The 18,009-nt window shown below is 50.7% G+C and overlaps 3 protein-coding genes across 10 annotated transcripts in view; 2 read left to right on the forward strand and 1 right to left on the reverse strand.

The window, feature by feature from the left end:
• The first annotated feature begins 1,818 nt into the window (after positions 1 to 1,818).
• On the forward strand, positions 1,819 to 9,196 carry GLMP (glycosylated lysosomal membrane protein). 7 transcript variants are annotated; one of them, XR_010137693.1, is made up of 7 exons: positions 1,845 to 2,000; positions 2,510 to 2,767; positions 2,969 to 3,169; positions 3,297 to 3,515; positions 4,322 to 4,645; positions 6,400 to 6,529; positions 8,412 to 9,196. XR_010137693.1 is itself a non-coding variant. In XM_024243151.3 (6 exons), exons 1-6 carry the CDS (start codon positions 1,881 to 1,883, stop codon positions 4,485 to 4,487), a joined length of 1,221 nt encoding a protein of 406 aa, XP_024098919.2. In that variant the 5' UTR covers positions 1,819 to 1,880; the 3' UTR covers positions 4,488 to 4,842. The 7 variants fall into 7 exon arrangements, 4 of the variants coding, with proteins under 4 accessions (XP_024098919.2, XP_024098927.2, XP_054407293.1 ...); XR_008523534.2 differs by lacking the exon at positions 8,412 to 9,196 and adding an exon at positions 7,149 to 7,437 and having other exon boundaries at positions 6,400 to 6,548; XR_008523538.2 differs by lacking the exon at positions 8,412 to 9,196 and adding an exon at positions 7,149 to 7,269.
• TMEM79 (transmembrane protein 79) lies at positions 4,843 to 14,973 on the reverse strand. 2 transcript variants are annotated; one of them, XM_002810030.5, is made up of 4 exons: positions 14,780 to 14,973; positions 11,860 to 12,659; positions 11,368 to 11,581; positions 4,843 to 6,117 (listed from the first exon to the last, which is right to left on the reverse strand). In XM_002810030.5, exons 2-4 carry the CDS (start codon positions 12,614 to 12,616, stop codon positions 5,904 to 5,906), a joined length of 1,185 nt encoding a protein of 394 aa, XP_002810076.3. In that variant the 5' UTR covers positions 12,617 to 12,659; positions 14,780 to 14,973; the 3' UTR covers positions 4,843 to 5,903. The 2 variants fall into 2 exon arrangements, with proteins under 2 accessions (XP_002810076.3, XP_063573152.1); XM_063717082.1 differs by lacking the exon at positions 14,780 to 14,973 and adding an exon at positions 13,447 to 14,427 and having other exon boundaries at positions 5,087 to 6,117.
• Positions 14,974 to 15,116: 143 nt separating this feature from the next.
• The window catches only part of SMG5 (SMG5 nonsense mediated mRNA decay factor), a 33,577-nt gene continuing 30,684 nt past the window's right edge, over positions 15,117 to 18,009 (forward strand). The window contains exon 1 of the mRNA XM_002810027.6: positions 15,117 to 15,239. Coding sequence (XP_002810073.1) covers positions 15,166 to 15,239 — 74 coding nt within the window. The 5' untranslated portion in view covers positions 15,117 to 15,165. The remainder of the gene's footprint in view (positions 15,240 to 18,009) is intronic.

Raw genomic sequence — 18,009 nt, forward strand, 5'->3', positions numbered from 1 at the left:
AGCTATTTCCTTTATCCTTTTTTACATAGTTGAGATCTTACTGTTTATATAGTTTTGTATCCTACTTTTTCATTTAATTTTATAACAAATATTTTTCCATGTTATAAGCTCTTCATAAACGTTAGTCTTTCTTTTGTAATTAATGTTTGGGGTATTTTTTGGCATCTTTAGTTCCTTATCCTAACCTTTGCGCACAAGCCCTGTGTTCTAAAATCAGGGTGATGGCTAGTGTGGTGGCTCACCCCTATAATCCCAGTACTTTGGGAGGTCCATGTGAGAGGATCACTTGAGCCCAGGAGTTCAAGACCAGCCTGGGCAACATAGTGTGACCCTGTCTCTACAAAAAAAAATTTTTTAATTAGCCAGGCATGGTGGCATGTGCATGAAGTCCCAACTACTTGGGAGGCTAAGTAGCAGGAGGATCACTTGAGCTCGAGAGTTTGAGGCTGCAGTGAGCCGTGATTGTGCCACTGCACTCCAGCCTTGGTGACAGAGCAGGATGCTGTCTCAAAATAAATAAAATCAGAATGAACGGAAGAAAACAAACACTCCAAAGTTTTCTACAACCCTTTTAAATTTCACCAAATTTTAGCCTGTTCTTTCTTTCTTTTTTTTGAGATATAGAGTTTTGCCTCTTGTTGCTCAGGCTGGAGTGCAATGTCACGATCTCGGCTCACTGCAACCTCTGCCTCTTAGGTTCAAGCGATTCTCCTGCCTTAACCTCCCAAGTAGCTGGGATTACAGGCACCTGCCACCACGCCTGGCTAATTTTTGTATTTTTAGTAGAGATGGGGTTTCACCATGTTGGTCAGGCTGGTCTCTAACTCCTGACCTTAAGTGATCCACTCACCTCGGCCTCTCAAAGTGTTGAGATTACAGGTGTGAGCCACTGTGCCCAGCCTAGCCCCTTCTTTCTATATATATATATATATGTTTTGTTTTGTTTTGTTTTTTGAGACAGAGTTTCGCTCTTGTCGCCCAGGCTGGAGTGCAGTGGCACGATCTTGGCTCACTGCAACCTCTGCTACCCGGATTCAAGTGATTCTCCTGCCTCAGCCTCCCGAGTAGCTGGGGTTACAGGCACCTGCCACTGGGATTACAGGGGCCTGCCACCACGCCCAGTGAATTTTTCGTATTTTTAGTAGAGACGGGCTTTCACCATCTTGGCCAGGCTGGTCTTGAACTCCTGACCTCGTGATCCACCTGCCTCAGCCTCCCAAAGTGCTGGGATTACAGGTGTGAGCCACCGCGCCCGGCCTTTTCTTTCAACATTTAACAAATAAGTTGGCTTTTTTGGAAGTATGTTGTTGTCATTTAGTGACACATCTCTAAATATTTACAATTTTTGTTGAAATGTTAGGCAAGGAAGAAGAACCCCAGAGAGTTTCATAGTTCACAGGGAAGAAGAACCGCAGAGTTTCACGTGCTGGAGTAGAAAGCAGGTGTATGAGTTCCACAATGGGACAGGGTCGGGGACTTAAGGCAATGTACTGGTCCTGGAGTAGTTCCCTGTTGGGTTTATTTTCTTTAACCTGTCTTTGTGTCAAAATGAGATTTCACGTTCCTCTTACAACATGCCATTTGAATACTGTGTTTTTGGCATTGTCCAAGGAAGACTGAAAACTTGTAGCATGAATAATGTATTTTTTTCACTTAAAATCTTGTGACCATATTAAATTGTATTACTTGTAAGACACTGTGACGTTTCCTGTTTTAAGATAGAATACAAAGCTGTTCTTTAATACATTAAATGGTGCTGACGGAAGGAAATTTTTGAAAAAAGCAAAAACTGGTTTGGCGGCTCCGCCCTTGAAAGGGATCAGCTGAACCCGAGTCATGTGACCCTCTGGCACCTCTTCCGTCGGCTGAATTGTGGCCGTATGCGCGGCTCTGTGGAGCACGGCTGGGGTTGGGGGCACTGTGCCTCCAGCCCCCTGCTCCTTTGGACTCTACTTCTGTTTGCAGCCCCATTTGGCCTGCTGGGGGAGAAGACCCGCCAGGTGAGGGCCCTGGGGCTACAGCGATAGAAGTTTCAGGAAATGCTACCCTGGCAGGGTGGCTGGAACCGGGCATCCAGGGGCTAGGGGTGGAGGGTGGCTGCCAAGAGGAAGGTTCTTCAACCTGGAGGGTGTGGGAGATGGTCATGGGTCATGGGGCGGGATTCTGGAGTAGGGCGAATGTGAGGGTGATGTCTGGACCCTGACTCAGCCCTGGGTGACCCAGGTCCAGGCAAGTGTTGAATGTTTTCTTCTTCCCAGCCCTGTGCCCTGACCTGCCCACCAGGGTCATGGGAGTCCTGGCTGTACCCTCTACCCTACCCCTTTTCATCCTGCCCCCACTGCCCCTTACCCCAGGGTTCCCTCAGCTCCCGCACACATTCCTCTTGTCTAGTCCCCAAGATCCCATCCTTTCTCCAGCACTTTCCAAGCCCCCCTCCCCTCAAGCTTCTTTTTTGCCTGTGTCTCTCCTTGATCCTGTTCCCTCAACCCTCCACTACTCCATGTTCCAGGTGTCTCTGGAGGTCATCCCTAACTGGCTGGGCCCCCTGCAGAACCTGCTTCATATCCGGGCAGTGGGCACCAATTCCACACTGCACTATGTGTGGAGCAGCCTGGGGCCTCTGGCAGTGGTAATGGTGGCCACCAACACCCCCCACAGCACCCTGAGCGTCAACTGGAGCCGCCTGCTATCCCCTGAGCCCGATGGGGGCCTGATGGTGCTCCCTAAGGACAGCATTCAGTTTTCTTCTGCCCTTGTTTTTACCAGGGTGAGGAGGTTGGGAGAAAACCAAGGAGAAGAGTGCAGAGGAACTAATTGGAATTAGTTCCAATTAGAGGGTGGAACTAAAGACTGGGGGTGGGTGAAATAGACTCAGATATGAAAGCCTTGGTAGGGGGTGAGTGGGGGGGTGTGGTCTCGGGAGAAAAACGGAGGCAAGCCCAGTTCCACCCCACCCCCACCCTTCCAGCTACTTGAGTTTGACAGCACCAACGTGTCCAATACGGCAGCAAAGCCTCCAGGAAGACCGTATCCTCCATACTCCTTGGCCGATTTCTCTTGGAACAACATCACTGATTCATTGGATCCTGCCACCCTGAGTGCCACATTTCAAGGCCACCCCATGAACGACCCTACCAGGACTTTTGCCAATGGCAGCCTGGCCTTCAGGGTAAGGCGTGGGAAATCGGAAAGAGCTCAAAAACCTGATTTGTGAGGGTAGGATTTAATGATGGAGATGGCCCTTAAGCACAGGCATCCAGCTGTTTCCCACACCGCCCATGCTTCTTCCTTCCTAGGTCCAGGCCTTTTCCAGGTCCAGCCGACCAGCCCAACCCCCTCGCCTCCTGCACACAGCAGACACCTGTCAGCTAGAGGTGGCCCTGGTTGGAGCCTCTCCCCGGGGAAACCATTCCCTGTTTGGGCTGGAGGTAGCCACACTGGGCCAGGGCCCTGACTGCCCCTCAATGCAGGAGCAGCACTCCATCGATGATGAATATGCACCGGCCGTCTTCCAGGTCAGGCTTCCTGGAGAGAGGCAGATGGGTGAGGAATGCAGGTGGGACACCATTGGGACCTAAAACTCTTTCAACCATTTGCCATTTAGCAACACTTTCTTTGGGTCGTTTAAGAGCTAGGCACTGTGCTAATGAATCTGACCAGTCTCTGCCCTCAGTGGAGACAGACAGGAAGTGCAATACGACTTACACTCTGGCAGATGGAGATCTGCAAGGGCCTGGGGGCCGAGAGGAGGGCTGAGTCCAGACTTGGAGGCTTGGAAAACAACTCAGTCCTCACCCAGTCAAACTCCCCATTTTTACAGAGGAGGGATTGAAGCCCTGCCTAGGACTCAGGACTCCTGCTGCTAGTCACAGAATAAGGCTGGGAGAGGCAGGGAAAAGAGGGTTGGGCACAGCTTGGTCCTCTTTACCCTCCCTTGTTTGCCTTTCTTCCCAGTTGGACCAGCTGCTGTGGGGCTCCCTCCCAGCAGGCTTCGCACAGTGGCGACCAGTGGCTTACTCCCAGAAGCCGGGGGGCCGAGAATCAGCCCTGCCCTGCCAAGCTTCCCCTCTTCATCCTGCCTTAGCATACTCTCTTCCCCAGTCACCCATTGTCCGAGCCTTCTTTGGGTCCCAGAATAACTTCTGTGCCTTCAATCTGACGTTCGGGGCTTCCACAGGCCCTGGCTACTGGGACCAACACTACCTCAGCTGGTGAGAGCCAGGGCTTGGGCCGGGGACTTGGGGAGTTGAAGTGGACAAAGGCTGAGCCTCCCAGCCTTTCCTCCTAAGCCCGCTTACCTCTCTCTCTCTGCTTGCTCTAGGTCAATGCTCCTGGGTGTGGGCTTCCCTCCAGTGGACGGCTTGTCCCCACTAGTCCTGGGCATCATGGCAGTGGCCCTGGGTGCCCCAGGGCTCATGCTGCTAGGGGGCGGCTTGGTTCTGCTGCTGCACCACAGGAAGTACTCAGAGTACCAGTCCATAAATTAAGGCCCGCTCTCTGGAGGGAAGGACATTACTGGACCTGTCTTGCTGTGCCTCAAAACTCTGGAGGTTGGAGCATCAAGTTCCAGCCGGCTCCTTCACTCCCCCGTCTTGCTTTTCTGTGGAACCTCAGAGGCCAGCCTCGACTTCCTGGAGACCCCCAGGTGGGGCTTCCTTCCTACCTTGGGGGGAACTTTGGAGGGGGGCAGGGAACAGGGCTATTGATAAGGTCCCCTTGGTGTTGCCTTCTTGCATCTCCACACATTTCCCTTGGATGGGACTTGCAGGCCTAAATGAGAGGCATTCTGACTGGTTGGCTGCCCTGGAAGACAAGAAAATAGATTTATTTTTTTTCACAGGGCTCCAGTCTCTTGATGTGTGAGTGTTGTTGGGCTGGTCTTGGGCTGGTTCCAGGGAATGGAAGGGCTAAGAGATGGGCTTGGAAGGCAAGTTTCTGTTTGAGGCTCCATTTCCTTGCTGTGGAACCAAGGAACCTGCCAGTCCCGCTCCACCAGGTAGAGCTGGGAGGTTTCTATCGTCATCTGAATTAAACAGGGAAGGGACACTCGAGACTGGGGGACAAACAGGAAGAAAGAGCCAGCAAAGACTGGTAGTAATTTATTGTTACACACATACACTCACACTAGGTTAACATCAACCACCGCACCATCCAGGCACTCCCCAGCCACCATGTGTGGGCACAAACACACACACATCCCTCTTGGGAGGCAGATTTCCCTGTCTGCTCCCCTCTTCCCGTGGGAGAGGCATGGCTTCTGTGCAGTTTAAAGGTGGGAAGTTACAGGGGCCTAAATAGGTAAAAGAGCAGCAGCTCTGGACTGGCCAGCTGTAAATAGTAAATAGCCCAGTCATGGAGGGTCCCGAATCCAGATCCCCAGGAAGGTTTTCACCAAACACCACAGTCCCATTTGATGTGATGCCCGACCTCTATCCTTAAGGCATTTCCAGCGTCCCTGAGGCGCTCTGCTTCGACAACTGGCACAGAAGTGGTCAGGGCCTTGGCTGTGGCTCTGCCTCCTGCCTCACGGGAAGCCAGGGAGTGGAGCAGAGTCCAGCATTAGGGAGCCTTGTGGCAGTGGGGGGAGGCTGCTCAGGAAGGAGCTGTGCCTCTCCCCTGGTCCTGGCCCCATGCCCTCAGCATCCTTAAGAAACACGGCTGTCCACCTTTTTCCCTGCAAGAAAACTAAGTCCATCCCTTATGACTGTCTGGGGCCCCAAAGGTGAAGGGCAGCTCCGGCAAGGGGAGAACTCTGACTGATTGGAGTCCCTGTTGGGGCAGTAGCAGGGTTCCACCCACCGCGGTCCTAGGCCTGGGGGCGAAGTCCAGGCCTGGCCACAAGGTTCAAAGATGTGTCTGACCCACGCCGCTACCCGCTACTCCGAGGGCGAGAGCGGAGCGGCTCAGCCCCAGGGGCGGGGCCTGTAGTCAGAGGCCGAGCGGGCGTGGTCCGGGTAGTCCAGGCGGCTCTCGGTGGCAGTGAGCATGCGCTCCGGCTCCACCACGAACATGTAGTAGAGGTTCCACAGCAGCATCGACAGCAGCGGCAGAAACGTCAGGCCGTAGCCGAAGCCTCGGAAGGAGCGGCCCACGGCGAAGGTCAGCCAGTAGATTAGCCTATGGGGGCAAGAAAAGGGTCAGGCTACTCTCCAGGGAAGCGCGTCAGCCGATTGGCAATAGGCTGACGGTGGGGGGAAGTAAATAGGGGAGGCAGATGCAGTTGGTGGATATGGCTGGTACTTCCAAATACAGCCAAAGTTTATGCATTTAACATGTATTAGGCACAGCGCTAATTACTATAAGTGATTGATTTTGACTTCCCCACATCTTTATGAAGTTGAGTATGTTATTCCTTTCCCTCTTTTATTTACTTTTCGATTTTTTTTTTTTTTTTTTTAGAGACATGGTCTTGCTATGTTGCCAGTCTGGGCTCAAACTTCTGGCCTTGAGTGATTCTCTCACCTCAGACTGCTGAGTAGCTGGGATTACAGATGCGAGCCACCACACCTGGCTGCACAAACTTTAAAATGTTTGAGCAAATTCAATGAGTATAGTAAAATATCTTCCTCCCTTTACCGATTCCCACCCTATTTTCCCCCACCCCCACCCCAGGCATCAATATTGTGGTTTCTTGTGCACTGAGTGATTTTTATTTATTATTATTATTATTATTTTTTTTTTTTTGAGACGGAGTCTCGCTCTGTCACCCAGGCTGGAGTGCAGTGGTGCGATCTCAGCTCACTGCAACCTCCGCCTCCCGGGTTCAAGCGATTCTCCTGCCTCAGCCTCCCGAGTAGCTGGGACTACAGGCGCTCGCCACCACACCTGGCTAATTTTTTGTATTTTTAGCAGAGATGGGGTTTCACCCGAGATGGTCTCAATCTCCTGACCTGATGATCAGCCTGCCTTGGCCTCCCAAAGTGCTGGGATTACAGGCGTGAGCCACCGCGCCTGGCCTATTTTTTTTTTTTTTTTTTTAGAGATGGGGTCTCTGTCAGCCAGGCTGGAGTGCAGTGGCAGCCCCCAACTCCTGGGCTCAGGCAGTCCTCCCACCACAGCCTCCCAAAGTGCCTTGGCCTCCCAAAGTGCTGAGATTACAGGTGTGAGCCACCATGCCCAGCAGACTTTTTTTTTTTTTTTTCTTAAAGACCAGTGTGCTTTTCTTGGAGAAAGAAGAAGAAAAGAAGAAAGAAGGAAGAAGAAGAAAGAAAGGAGGAAGAAGGGGGAAAAAGGAAGAAGGAAGAAGAGCCAATGTGATAGTACATTGAGTGATTTTTTAAAAAGTGCATATATGAGCAAAAAGTTATTTTTCCCTTTTTTGAAGTACGGCAGCATACTATATAGACTGTTCTCTGCATTTTTTTTTTCCTCCATTTAATATAACTTGGAGATCATTTTATGTCAATATAAAAATGGTTTTCTCATTCTTTTATAGCTGCAGTGTGTTCCATTGTATTTATCCTCTTGCAGATGAAGAAACTAAGATTCCAAGGGTTAAGTAAGACTGGTCCAAGATCACACATCTGGGAAATAGCAAAGCCATGATTTGAACCCAAACCTGTTCATTACCTTCCCTTCTGCCAATCTGAGGGGCAGAGGTAAAGAGAGGAAAAAAGCCACCTCCAGGAGAGCTTGAAGCCCAGAGGATGGGTCAGCCACAGATTTCGTGGAAGATATGTTCAATACACACCCCTCAATGGAGGGAGGGGAGAGCAACTTCCTCTTAATATATGAAGGATCACTTCTTAATATATGAAGGACCACTTATTACATAATTCATGTGCCTCTATTCTTTTTTACCTGTGAAAGGGAGGGAAGAGTAACTGCTGCTTCTCTTCTGCACTAGGAAGCAGCATAGCATAATGAACCCTTACCAAGTACCAGACTGTTTTTTTGTTGTTCTTGTTGTTTTATTTTTTGAGACGGAGTCTCGCTCTGTCGCCCAGGCTGGAGTGCAGTGGCCCAATCTCAGCTCACTGCAAGCTCCACCTCCCAGGTTCATGCCATTCTCCTGCCTCAGCCTCCCGAGTAGCTGGGACTACAGGTACCCGCCACCATGCCCAGCCAATTTTTTATTTTTATTTTTAGTAGAGACGCGGTTTCACCCTGTTAGCCAGGATGGTCTCGATCTCCTGACCTGGTGATCCACCTGCCTTGGTCTCCCAAAGTGCTGGGATTACAGGTACCCACCACCACACCCGGCTAATTTTTTGTATTTTTATTAGAGATGGGGTTTTACTGTGTTAGCCAGGATGGTCTTGATCTCCTGACCTCATGATCCACCTGCCTTGGCCTCCCAAAGTGCTGGGATTACAGGTGTGAGCCACCACGCCCGGCCCCAAGTACCAGATTGTTTTAAGCACTCTACATGAATTAACTCATTTAATCCTCATAACAACCTCATTTTACAGATGATGAAACTGAGGCACAAACTGCTTAATGAACTTGTCCATGGTGAAGAAGAAAGGACCCTGGATAAGAGAGGGAAAGGACCTGGATTCCAGTCCTGCCACTATTGCCGACTGACCTGAGCAACTCTCTTCCCCTAATCTGTTGTGATTTTCCCTTTGTAAAATGGGAAGCCTGGACCAGACAATCACTGAGTCTTCCTTTAGCTCCCTGATGATTTTTACTGCTTAAGCCAACTTCTATCTGAGACCGGTATTCCCCTAGAGTTTGAGATGGGAGGCTGAGTTACATGAGCAGGAACATATTTATTTCGGGAAAACCTACTGGGAGAAAATGCAAGGCTGCATGATGGTCAGGAGGCTGGTGGGACAACTGACTGCTGGACCACAATCAGAAGTGACAGGAAGACTAATTTTAGCTCAATAGGAAGAATATTTTATTTTAGCAAGCTACCTGGAATCCTGTATCAAAAGTAACAAGAGCAGGCCAGGTGTGGTGGCTCATGCCTGTAATCCCAGCACTTTGGGTGGCCAAGGTGGGTGGATTATCTGAGGTCAGGAGTTCGAGACCAGCCTGGCCAACATGGTGAAACCCTGTCTCTACTAAAAATACAAAAAAAATTAGCTGGGCATGGTGGCTCACACCTGTAATCTCAGCTACTCGGGGGGCTGAGGCAGGAAAACTGCTTGAGCCCAGGAGACAGAAGTTGTAGTGAGCCAAGATTGCGCCACTGCACTCCAGCCTGGGTAACAGAGTAAGACACCATCTAAAAAAAAAAAAGTAACAAGAGCATATGTATTAGGGAAAATGGAAAGAAAAGACCTGCATTTGGGTTAAGAAATTCAAAGATGCCTTCTAGATTAACAGTAGTTCATGTGAAAATACCCCTAAGGATTTTTTTTTTTTGAGACGGAGTCTCACTCTTTCGCCCAGCCCAGACTGCAGTGGCGCTATCTCTGCTCCCGGGTTCACGCCATTCTCCTGCCTCAGCCTCCCGAGTAGCTGGGACTATAGGTGCCCGCCACCGTGCCCGGCTAATTTTTTTATATTTTTAGTAGAGACGGGGTTTCACCATGTTAGCCAGGATGGTCTCAATCTCCTGACCTCATGATCCGCCCGCCTCGGCCTCCCAAAGTACCCTTAAGGATTTTAGGTGATGGCAAAGTCTGAATGAAAGGAGAGTAAGGGCCAGGCGCAGTGGCTCACGCCTGTAATCCCAGCACTTTGGGAGGCTGAGGCGGGCAGATCACCTGAGGTTAGGGGTTCAAGAACTGCCTGGCCAACATAGTGAAACCCCCTCTCTACTAAAAATATAAAAAATTAGCCAGGCCTGGTAGTGGGCGCCTATAATCCCAGCTACTTGGGAGGCTGAGGCAAGAGAATCGCTTGAACCTAGTAGGTGGAGATTGTAGTGAGCTGAGATCGTGCCATTGTACTCTCCAGCCTGGGCAACAAGAGTGAAACACTGTCTCAAAAAAAAAAAAAAAAAAAAGAGTAAGAAGGCTGCGAGGAGAGCTCACACGTCCTTGGTTTGTATGAAGAAAAGGACAGTACCCTCTACCAGGGCCCTCCCCTCATTGACAAACAGGAAGAGAAGGACAGTACCCTCAACCAGGCCCCCCAACCTTGACAGGCAGAAGTTTCTTCCCAGGACAATGACGAAACCAGGGCCATTTTGCAAAGTAGACACTAGGGGGACAGGGTGTTAGAGTGGGGGGATTGAGAGGTCGTGTCAAATATCTAAATTTGTCCTAGGCAATTCTGGAGGTCAGAATCTGGGCAAAAATGTTTAGTGTAGTATAAAGAAATGTCTAACAATTAGGACCTTTAAAAATGGAAAAAGACTGGTTTATATGAAGAATTGAGGCTGGAAGCAGTAGCACATGCCTGTAATCAGCACACTGGGAGGTTGAGGCAGGAGGACTGCTTGAGGCTGGGAGTTTGAGACCAGCCTGGGCAACATAGTGAGACCTCATCTCTATATTTTTTTTATTTTAATTAATTAATTATTTATTTGAGATGGAGTGTCACTCTGTCACCCAGGCTGGAGTGCAATGGTGCGATCTTGGCTCACTGCAACCTCCGCCTCCCAGGTTCAAGCGATTCTCCTGCCTCAGCCTCCCGAATAGCTGAGATTACAGATGCCCACCACCACACCTGGCTAATTTTTTGTATTTTTAGTAGACTTGGGGTTTCACCTTGTTGGCCAAGCTGGTCTCGAGCTCCTGACCTTGTGATCCACCCACCTCAGCTTCCCAAAGTGCTGGGATTACAGGCGTGAGCCACTATACCCGGCTATTTATTTTTTTGAGATGAAGTCTAGCTCTGTTGTCCAGGCTGGAGTACAGTGACACGATCTTGTGTCACTGCAATCTCCACCTCCTGGACTCAAGCGATTCTCCTGCCTCAGCCTCCTGAGTAGCTGGCACTACAGGTGTGCACCACCATGCCCAGCTAATTTTTGTATTTTTAGTAGAGACAGGGTTTCACCATGTTGGCCAGGCTGGTCTCGAACTCCTGACCTCAAGTGATCTGCCACCTCGGCCTCTCAAAGTGCTGAGATTACAGGCATGAGCCACTGCACCCAGTCTTGTCTCTATTTTGAAAAAATATATCTATTTTTAAGTTGTACATTTGGTCACAGGGGGTGTTCAACTAGAGACCAAAACAGCTACCTGACCAGATTGCCATAGGAGTGGCTGCAATGGGTGCATTGATCTAGATGACACCTGAAAGCCTTCTTGTTCCACATGGTTATATGTGTCTCTGAAATCGGCTTCCATCTGCTGACCAGCTGAGGTAAGGTACAAGAGAGAAGGTGGACTTATCTCCCCAGGGCACACATTTGGGCCAGTGTAGAATCCGGAAAGCTCCTGACCCTCGCTCTGCAGACATTCAGATACCTAGGTTCTCTAGCACCATCCCCTCTCCCATGCTCCACCTCCTGTCCCAACTTACCGGGAGACGGCAAAGAGACCAGTGAGCAGGGGGAGCAGTTTGAGGGTATCCTGGGTCAGGTAAGTGGAAAGCACGGCCAGGTTGAAGAAGTAGAGGATAAAGAGCTGGACCGACTGGGCCACATATCGCCGGTGGATCTCCACCTCCCGCCGTGGCTCCCCAAAGGGCCGAAGGGCAGAAAAGCATAACAGGCTCAGCCCGTACACCAGGATCCCTGGGTGGAGTTGGGAAACACAGGGTAGGGTCAGAAAAGGCAGGGGAAGGGCGCAAGAGGCAGTAAGCTGGGGGCAGGTTCACTGTGGGCAGTGCATGGGCTCAACACAGTGGGGTGGAGGTAGTCCTGGGAGGAGATGGGCATGCAGACTCGCAGGGGGTGGGAGACCCTGAGGGGCCCAGGCCAAGTGAAGGGAAACCCTCCTGCTCCCCACGCCAGACAGGCCCTGCCCTCCTCAAGTCCACTTCCCAATGCCCCCTTTCTTCTCACAGGCTCACCCAGCACAATGGGGAAGGTGGCAAAGACCCCGCAGCGCAGTGTGTAGATCAGGCGGGAACTCATGGTGGGCAGCCGTGGGACATCAAATGGCAGGAAGGCATATGCCCCATATAGTAGGCAAGGGAAGAGGATGAGTGCAGCTCCCACAGAGGCCACAGCCCTTAGCCACTCACGGTCTCCACAGCTCCCGCAGCCCCCACAGGAACAGCCAGGCGGCCTCACCACTGCCTCAGCCCACTTGCGCTCAGTGGGGTCGGGGTGGGTGACCCGGGGGGGCATGAAGGTTCGGCACTCGCCCTCGCATGCCTCACAGCGCACGATAAGGTCTTCTTGGGGCTGCCGCTCAATGCACTGTAGGTCAATAGGCACGAAGGCACGGGCCGCTTTCTCAGGCAGCAGGTTGGCATCATCTTCGGGCAGCTCCTCTAGCTTGGTAAGTGGTTCTGACTCAGGGGGCTCTGGTTCAATGTCCCGCCAGCCAGGGGGATCCAGGAACGGAGCACTGGGCTGAGGGCCAGTCCCCCAGGGCAAGGTGGCAGCCTCGCTTACTGTGCTGTCTAGACCATCCTCAGCCCCCTCTATGGCTGTGGGAGATCCAGCTGAAGACCCCACTCTGAGGGACTCAGCTCCCGGGGATTCGGCTCCACCTTCCCTTTCTGGCTGCCGGCCATTGGGAACCAAGGTCTGGGGTGAGTTCTTCTCTGGGGAATCAGACCTCTTCACTTCCAGCAGGACCAGGGTCTCCTGTTCTGTCATCCTGGGGCCTCAGTTCTGGGATCTACCACAAGGTCATGTCATCCTGCAGGGAGCAGAGGAAAGCTCTGTCAGAAACCCCTGTCTTCTAGTTATTAGGACAGGTTGACAGAACTCATACTCTCCAGGGCAACTGGCTTCATGGGTTTTGGCCCCTTCTGGAGCCTTAGGGAGAACGTGGTACAGAGGAAGACACCGAAACAGAGGGAGGAGGCAAGGAAGTGAGCAGCTGAAATGGAGGCACCCTTTCGACATCAAATGCCGTCCAACAGGAGAGGGTGAGTCAAGGGACACAGGCCCTGGCAGCTGTGGCCTCAGTCAGCCTCCACCCACGCCTTCTATGCCCCTCCACCAAAACCCCTGGAGTCATGGCCACTCTAATGCAGGAATAGGAGGCAGAAGAGGTGTCTAGAACTTTGCCAAGTTTCTTTCCCACTGAGGATCTTGCTGTAGACAGAGAAGCTTCCCCTCCACTATCCCATCTCCCCTTCTCCCTACACATCCCTGCTTGGAACCCTCCTGCATTCCAAGTGAGACCAGTGATTTGCCAACTAATCTGACCCAAAGAGCTGGCAGTTCCAGGCACCCTTTTCCTTCATTGGTACTTGGTCAATTCCCAAACTCCTCGCTAGCCCACCTCATCCATCTCTGCAGGGCCTGGGTCTGCTATTCTGATATTTAGGTCTGATCATGGCTGTTTTTTATGCCTTCTCTCCTGTCTTTCTCTCCTCCCTGCTGCCCTCCATCTCATTGCTTCTGGATGGGACTGATTCCCTTCCTTCATCTCAAGGGCCCTCCAAACCTTGCAGTTTGGACCCATGACATCCTCTTACTTTCCATATGGAGTGCAGGGTCCCCAGCGTCCGTCCATCCGTCCATCCGGGAAGGAGCTGCCCAGCTACCTGCTGGCTCTGCAAGTATTTCTCTCTGTCTCCCTCCCTTTACCTGTGTCTCAAAACCTGTCTGACCAGAGCAGGTGGGGCCCAGATTAAAGGGGCAGGCCCCGCCCTGCTGAATTTGCCGACAAAAAAAAGCATTAGAGGAGGATGTCATCCTTTCTGAAAGTTGGGATGCAGCTGGGCAAAGGGGTAAGTTCACATTCTAGGCACCTGGAATGTGTAAGAGCTCCCAGCTCAGGAAAGCAGAGGGAGAAAAGTGGATTTGTGCAACAAAGTGTGCTCGGAGTAGGCTGGGATACCCAGAAATGGAATTTGTACACTTATTCATTCAGTAAATATTTACTAGACACCAATTATTAGCTAGGAACTATTCTAGGCAGACACAGAAGAGAACAAGATGACAGTCGAGGTCTCTGCCCTTGAGAAGCTTATGTTCTATTGGGGTAACAGATAATGAAGAAGCCTAGCAACTAAATCAATTAGACAATTTTAATACGGAAGACCTCTTTGGTAAGGTAATATTTGAGCTGAAACCTGATGGGAAATCAGGAGTGTGAGTGTTACAGGCAGAGGAACAGCAAGTGAAAGACCAAATGGATGGGAAAGACTTAGGCTGTTTCAGGAACAGAAAGAAGGTGGGTGGCTGGAGCCAGGAGCATAGCGGTAGAAGGGCAATTTATGTTCTCATTACAATTCATACACAGGCAAAAACAACAACAACAAAACAAACCACCCTTGCTTTTTAACTTAGGTTTTAAGCTAAAACAAGACAAAGCAGTCACGCTCCTAGCTGTAAGCCCACCTGCCCTGATTTCCAATGTGAGGATCAGGAGACAGAAACGTGAGGGACTAGCTTCTCATTTCTATGAGTCCTTATCCCTAAAATCATTTGAGCTTTGGGAGGGCAGGGATAGTGTCTAGAATCCTGCACCGTGGCTGGAAGACGGCAGTTCAATAAATGTTACTGGCTCGTAAGAGATAGATATGCAAGTTGGAAATCTTTGAGAGGGGAGCTGAAGGGCCGAGACGCTTGTAAAAGTCATTTGTTCCGGGGCTTTACTCCTATGTGATGCTCGGCCCTTTCCAAGGAAACTTTCACATGCACTTTTTGTTTGTTTAAATTATGGGGGAAAAGGGAAAGCTGGAGTCACTCTAACCAGTAATCTGAAAGAGGATTGGCTCAAACGGGGAGGCGGGAAAGGGGCAGAAGGATGGACCAAATGACTATTGTAGGACAAAGTAGTCACGCTCCTAGCTGTAAGCTCACCTGCCCTGATCCAGTTAAGCTTTGGCCGCCTCAGTGGGTACACTGTCCGTTCTCTGATAGCTTTGCCAATAAAGTTTTTCGCAAGGGTTTGGAGAAGCCGGAAAGACGCCATGCTGCCCAGAGTTAGTTCTGGCAACTTCCCGGGAGGGAAAAACGAGTTTCGCGAGATTTCGTAGCAGCAGGCCACTGGTCCGCAACTGTGCGGCTGCCATCGCGAGATTTGGCAGGCGGAGGAGGAGCTGTCGCGGGCAGCCGCCTCACAGCGATGGCGGCCGAGCAGGGCCGGTGGCGGCGGCGGCTGCGGCTACGGCCGGAGACGGCAGTGGTAGCGGTAGTGGTGGGTGGCGGGGGCCTGTGACCGGGAGCTGCCCCCGGACCCGGGCACCATGAGCCAAGGCCCCCCCACAGGGGAGAGCAGCGAGCCCGAAGCAAAAGTCCTCCACACTAAGCGGCTTTACCGGTGAGAGGGGCCAGGGCGTGAGATCCCCAGCCGCCGAGGGAAGTGGGGAGACGGCGAGGGGCGGGGCCTCCCGGGCGGGCGGGGCCCGGGTGTCGGGGTGAGGTGAGGGCGAGAAAGGAGGGTGCAATTTTGGAGGCGGGGCGGGGTCCCGTAGTAACTCGGGATGGAACTGAAAGGAGCAATTGGGTGGGTGGGAGGTTTGGAGGGAAGCACGTGGAGGAATCTCCTCTGCAGTGAGCTTGCTTGGGGCGGGCACTAAGCTTTGTGGAGTTGTGGTAATAGTGTGGGAATTGAAGGCTGGAAGGGTTGGGTAGGTGAAGGTGGGGTCACAGGTGTAGAAAAACCCGGAAGGGAACGGTGCTTGGAATCCTGTGGGATTTACAAGGAAGAGTCTTGGACTGAAGTCGGTGGAGCTAGGTTCAGGTCCGTCCTTTGCCACTCTCTCACGGTGTGACCTTGGGCCTCAGTTTCCTTATCCTTAAAAAGAAAGATTTGAATTGGATGTGCTCTAAAGTCCCATACGGCTTTAATTTTGAGGAGTCCGAATGAGAAAGTCTTGGCCTGGAAGGGTCACGAACGACTTTGTGTCCACAGCGTTCTTGGGATTTGGGAGGCAATTCCGGGCACATGGGGACTCCTGAGTCCTGCCTTCCTCCCAGCCTCATGACTGTAGTCTTGCCAGGCAACTTCCGTTCCTGGTTTCTGATTTCCATAATGCCACCCACGCTCCACAAGTCACATCTTCAGCCCTTCAGCCCTCTGTTGGGAACAGGCCCGAATGAGCTCTTCCCATCAAAGGTGGAGAATTTGTTGTGTAGGTCAACTAGAACATGGGCTCCACAACTAGGTCAAAATAGGATGAAGCGTGGAAACTGAGTTTTGTGCCTTCTACTACAGAGTAGAGTTTGGGGTTTTCATTTAGCTCAGGCTTTATAGAACACGGATGTTTTTGCATGAGAAGACGACCCTCAGAGCCTTGGCCACATTTTGATGGTGAAAGAATCAAGAGCATGTTGTCTTTTCCTCTTTGAGTAGGCATCTTGCCTTCTCTGGCTTTGTAAGCCAGAGGCAGAGGGGAGTATAGGCTGCTCCAAAAATAGAAAAGTGATTCAATCTAGCGGCCCCTGGGCTCCCACTATGGGCTGCCCCAAGCAGTCCCCAGGCGGGTGAGGAGTTGGCTGGGGGTGGCACGTGTGCCTCATCATGCTGCCGAGTGTCAGTGCTGCCTGTCAGACAGAGCGTGGGCAGTGTCTGCAATATTCCTTGTCTCCAGCTTTTGGGGATGGCTCTGGTCATCCTTGCAGTTGTCGTCAAATGTAGTTCTTTCTTAAACCTATATTCACAGGACTCACCTAAGCTGATGTGTTTGCCTTTGTGGCTTACCTATGTGCACGTGGGTATCTGCCTGTAATTGTGTTGTTGGCTTTGAGCAGGGTAGAAATTTGAGGCAGCCAATCACTGTTTTTATAATTTATTGTAGCAGTGGTGATCCGTGGAAGGAACTAGGAGGAAAGTCTGATTTCTCTGTTCAAGATAAATGTGTTGTTAGACTATGGACTTGTCACTCTGAGCTTCAGAAATTTGGGGAACTCCCACACCTAGCTGTTTACGGATATGAAATTCTGAAATATTTTAAGTCAGAAGAAAGGGCAGCAGGAGAAAGGAGCCTGGAAGCACCAATTAATTAATTAGGCCAATTCATTAGTTATTTGTTTTTAAAAACAGTTTTGTTTTTGCTAGGCCCAGGAGTACAATAGTGAATGAAACACACGGCTAGATTTTGTAGTTTTTGTTCTAAGAGAGATTATAGTTCAGTGGAGGAGCTTATGATCTGATGGAAAATGAGAAAAAAGTGGTGAGCCCTCTCATATTTAAGTGTTTTCAATTAGAACTTCCTAGAGTGGTGGTTATTTACCTTTTTTTGGATTAAGGATATAAGGAGAGCTGTGGAGCTTGTCTATAAAAATATACACTCCCATTAGCTCTTTCCATGGCACCAAAGATAAAAGCCCTGCCCTAGAGACTGAGCTGGTATAAAGTAAATCACTGGTGCTGCCCCTGGCATCGAGGGCCAGGTTGGCCAAAAGGGCTTGGCATCCATCTCTAGGCTGCCCAGTTTGAAGAAACATGATTGCTTGTGAGAAGGTATCGATTACCATCCCATCCACTCTGCTGGGTGCTGGCAGTCACTTCACCCTGTGTAGGGCAGCTTAGTAGTGTGCCTCCTGAGCCACCACCACAGGGTGCCAACTGTTGTGGCCCACTTTCCCTGGCCCGGGAGCACCTCTTGGTTTTTTTGGGAATCTTCACACTGTTTTTGTTGCTTTTGTGTCCACAGTTGTGCCTGATTCACATGTTCTTATAGCTCCTGCCTGATGTCTTCTGAGTTTTACCCTTGCAGATATGAGACCTACCTCTGGGACTTCTTGGCCATCCATTGTAGAGTTTCTGCGGCTTTTTTTTTGCGGCGATGACACTTACCTCTTAGTGCCTGGAGTCTCCCCCTCAGCCTTAGAACAAGAAAGATGGAGACTAACACTTGGAGTGATTACTATATACCAGGCACTGTTATGGGTGCTTTATGTATTAGCTAATTTAATCCTCACAAAGTAGGTAATAATATTCCCATTTTATGGTTGGGTGAAGTGAGGCGTAAGGAAGTTAGGTGTTTTGCCCAGGACCACATAGCTGGTAAGAAGTAGAGCTAAGATTTGAATCCAGGCGGTCTGGTTTCATGCCTCCACTCTTAACCACTATGTTCAACAAATAA

The sequence above is a fragment of the Pongo abelii genome, chromosome 1 (genome assembly GCF_028885655.2).
Source record: "Pongo abelii isolate AG06213 chromosome 1, NHGRI_mPonAbe1-v2.0_pri, whole genome shotgun sequence".
Taxonomy (NCBI): domain Eukaryota; kingdom Metazoa; phylum Chordata; class Mammalia; order Primates; family Hominidae; genus Pongo; species Pongo abelii.

Excerpts from the sequence above, each read along its gene's own strand:
- GLMP (XM_024243159.3), top strand. The coding sequence starts at position 1,881 with ATGCGCGGCTCTGTGGAGCACGGCTGGGGTTGGGGGCACTGTGCCTCC. Across the intron at positions 2,001-2,509 it reads TGGGGGAGAAGACCCGCCAG|GTGTCTCTGGAGGTCATCCC; the intron begins GTGAGGGCCCTG and ends TCCATGTTCCAG. Across the intron at positions 3,170-3,296 it reads ATGGCAGCCTGGCCTTCAGG|GTCCAGGCCTTTTCCAGGTC; the intron begins GTAAGGCGTGGG and ends CTTCCTTCCTAG.
- TMEM79 (XM_002810030.5), bottom strand. The coding sequence starts at position 12,616 with ATGACAGAACAGGAGACCCTGGTCCTGCTGGAAGTGAAGAGGTCTGAT. Across the intron at positions 11,582-11,859 it reads CACCTTCCCCATTGTGCTGG|GGATCCTGGTGTACGGGCTG; the intron begins GTGAGCCTGTGA and ends AACTCCACCCAG. Across the intron at positions 6,118-11,367 it reads GGTCTCTTTGCCGTCTCCCG|GCTAATCTACTGGCTGACCT; the intron begins GTAAGTTGGGAC and ends TTGCCCCCATAG.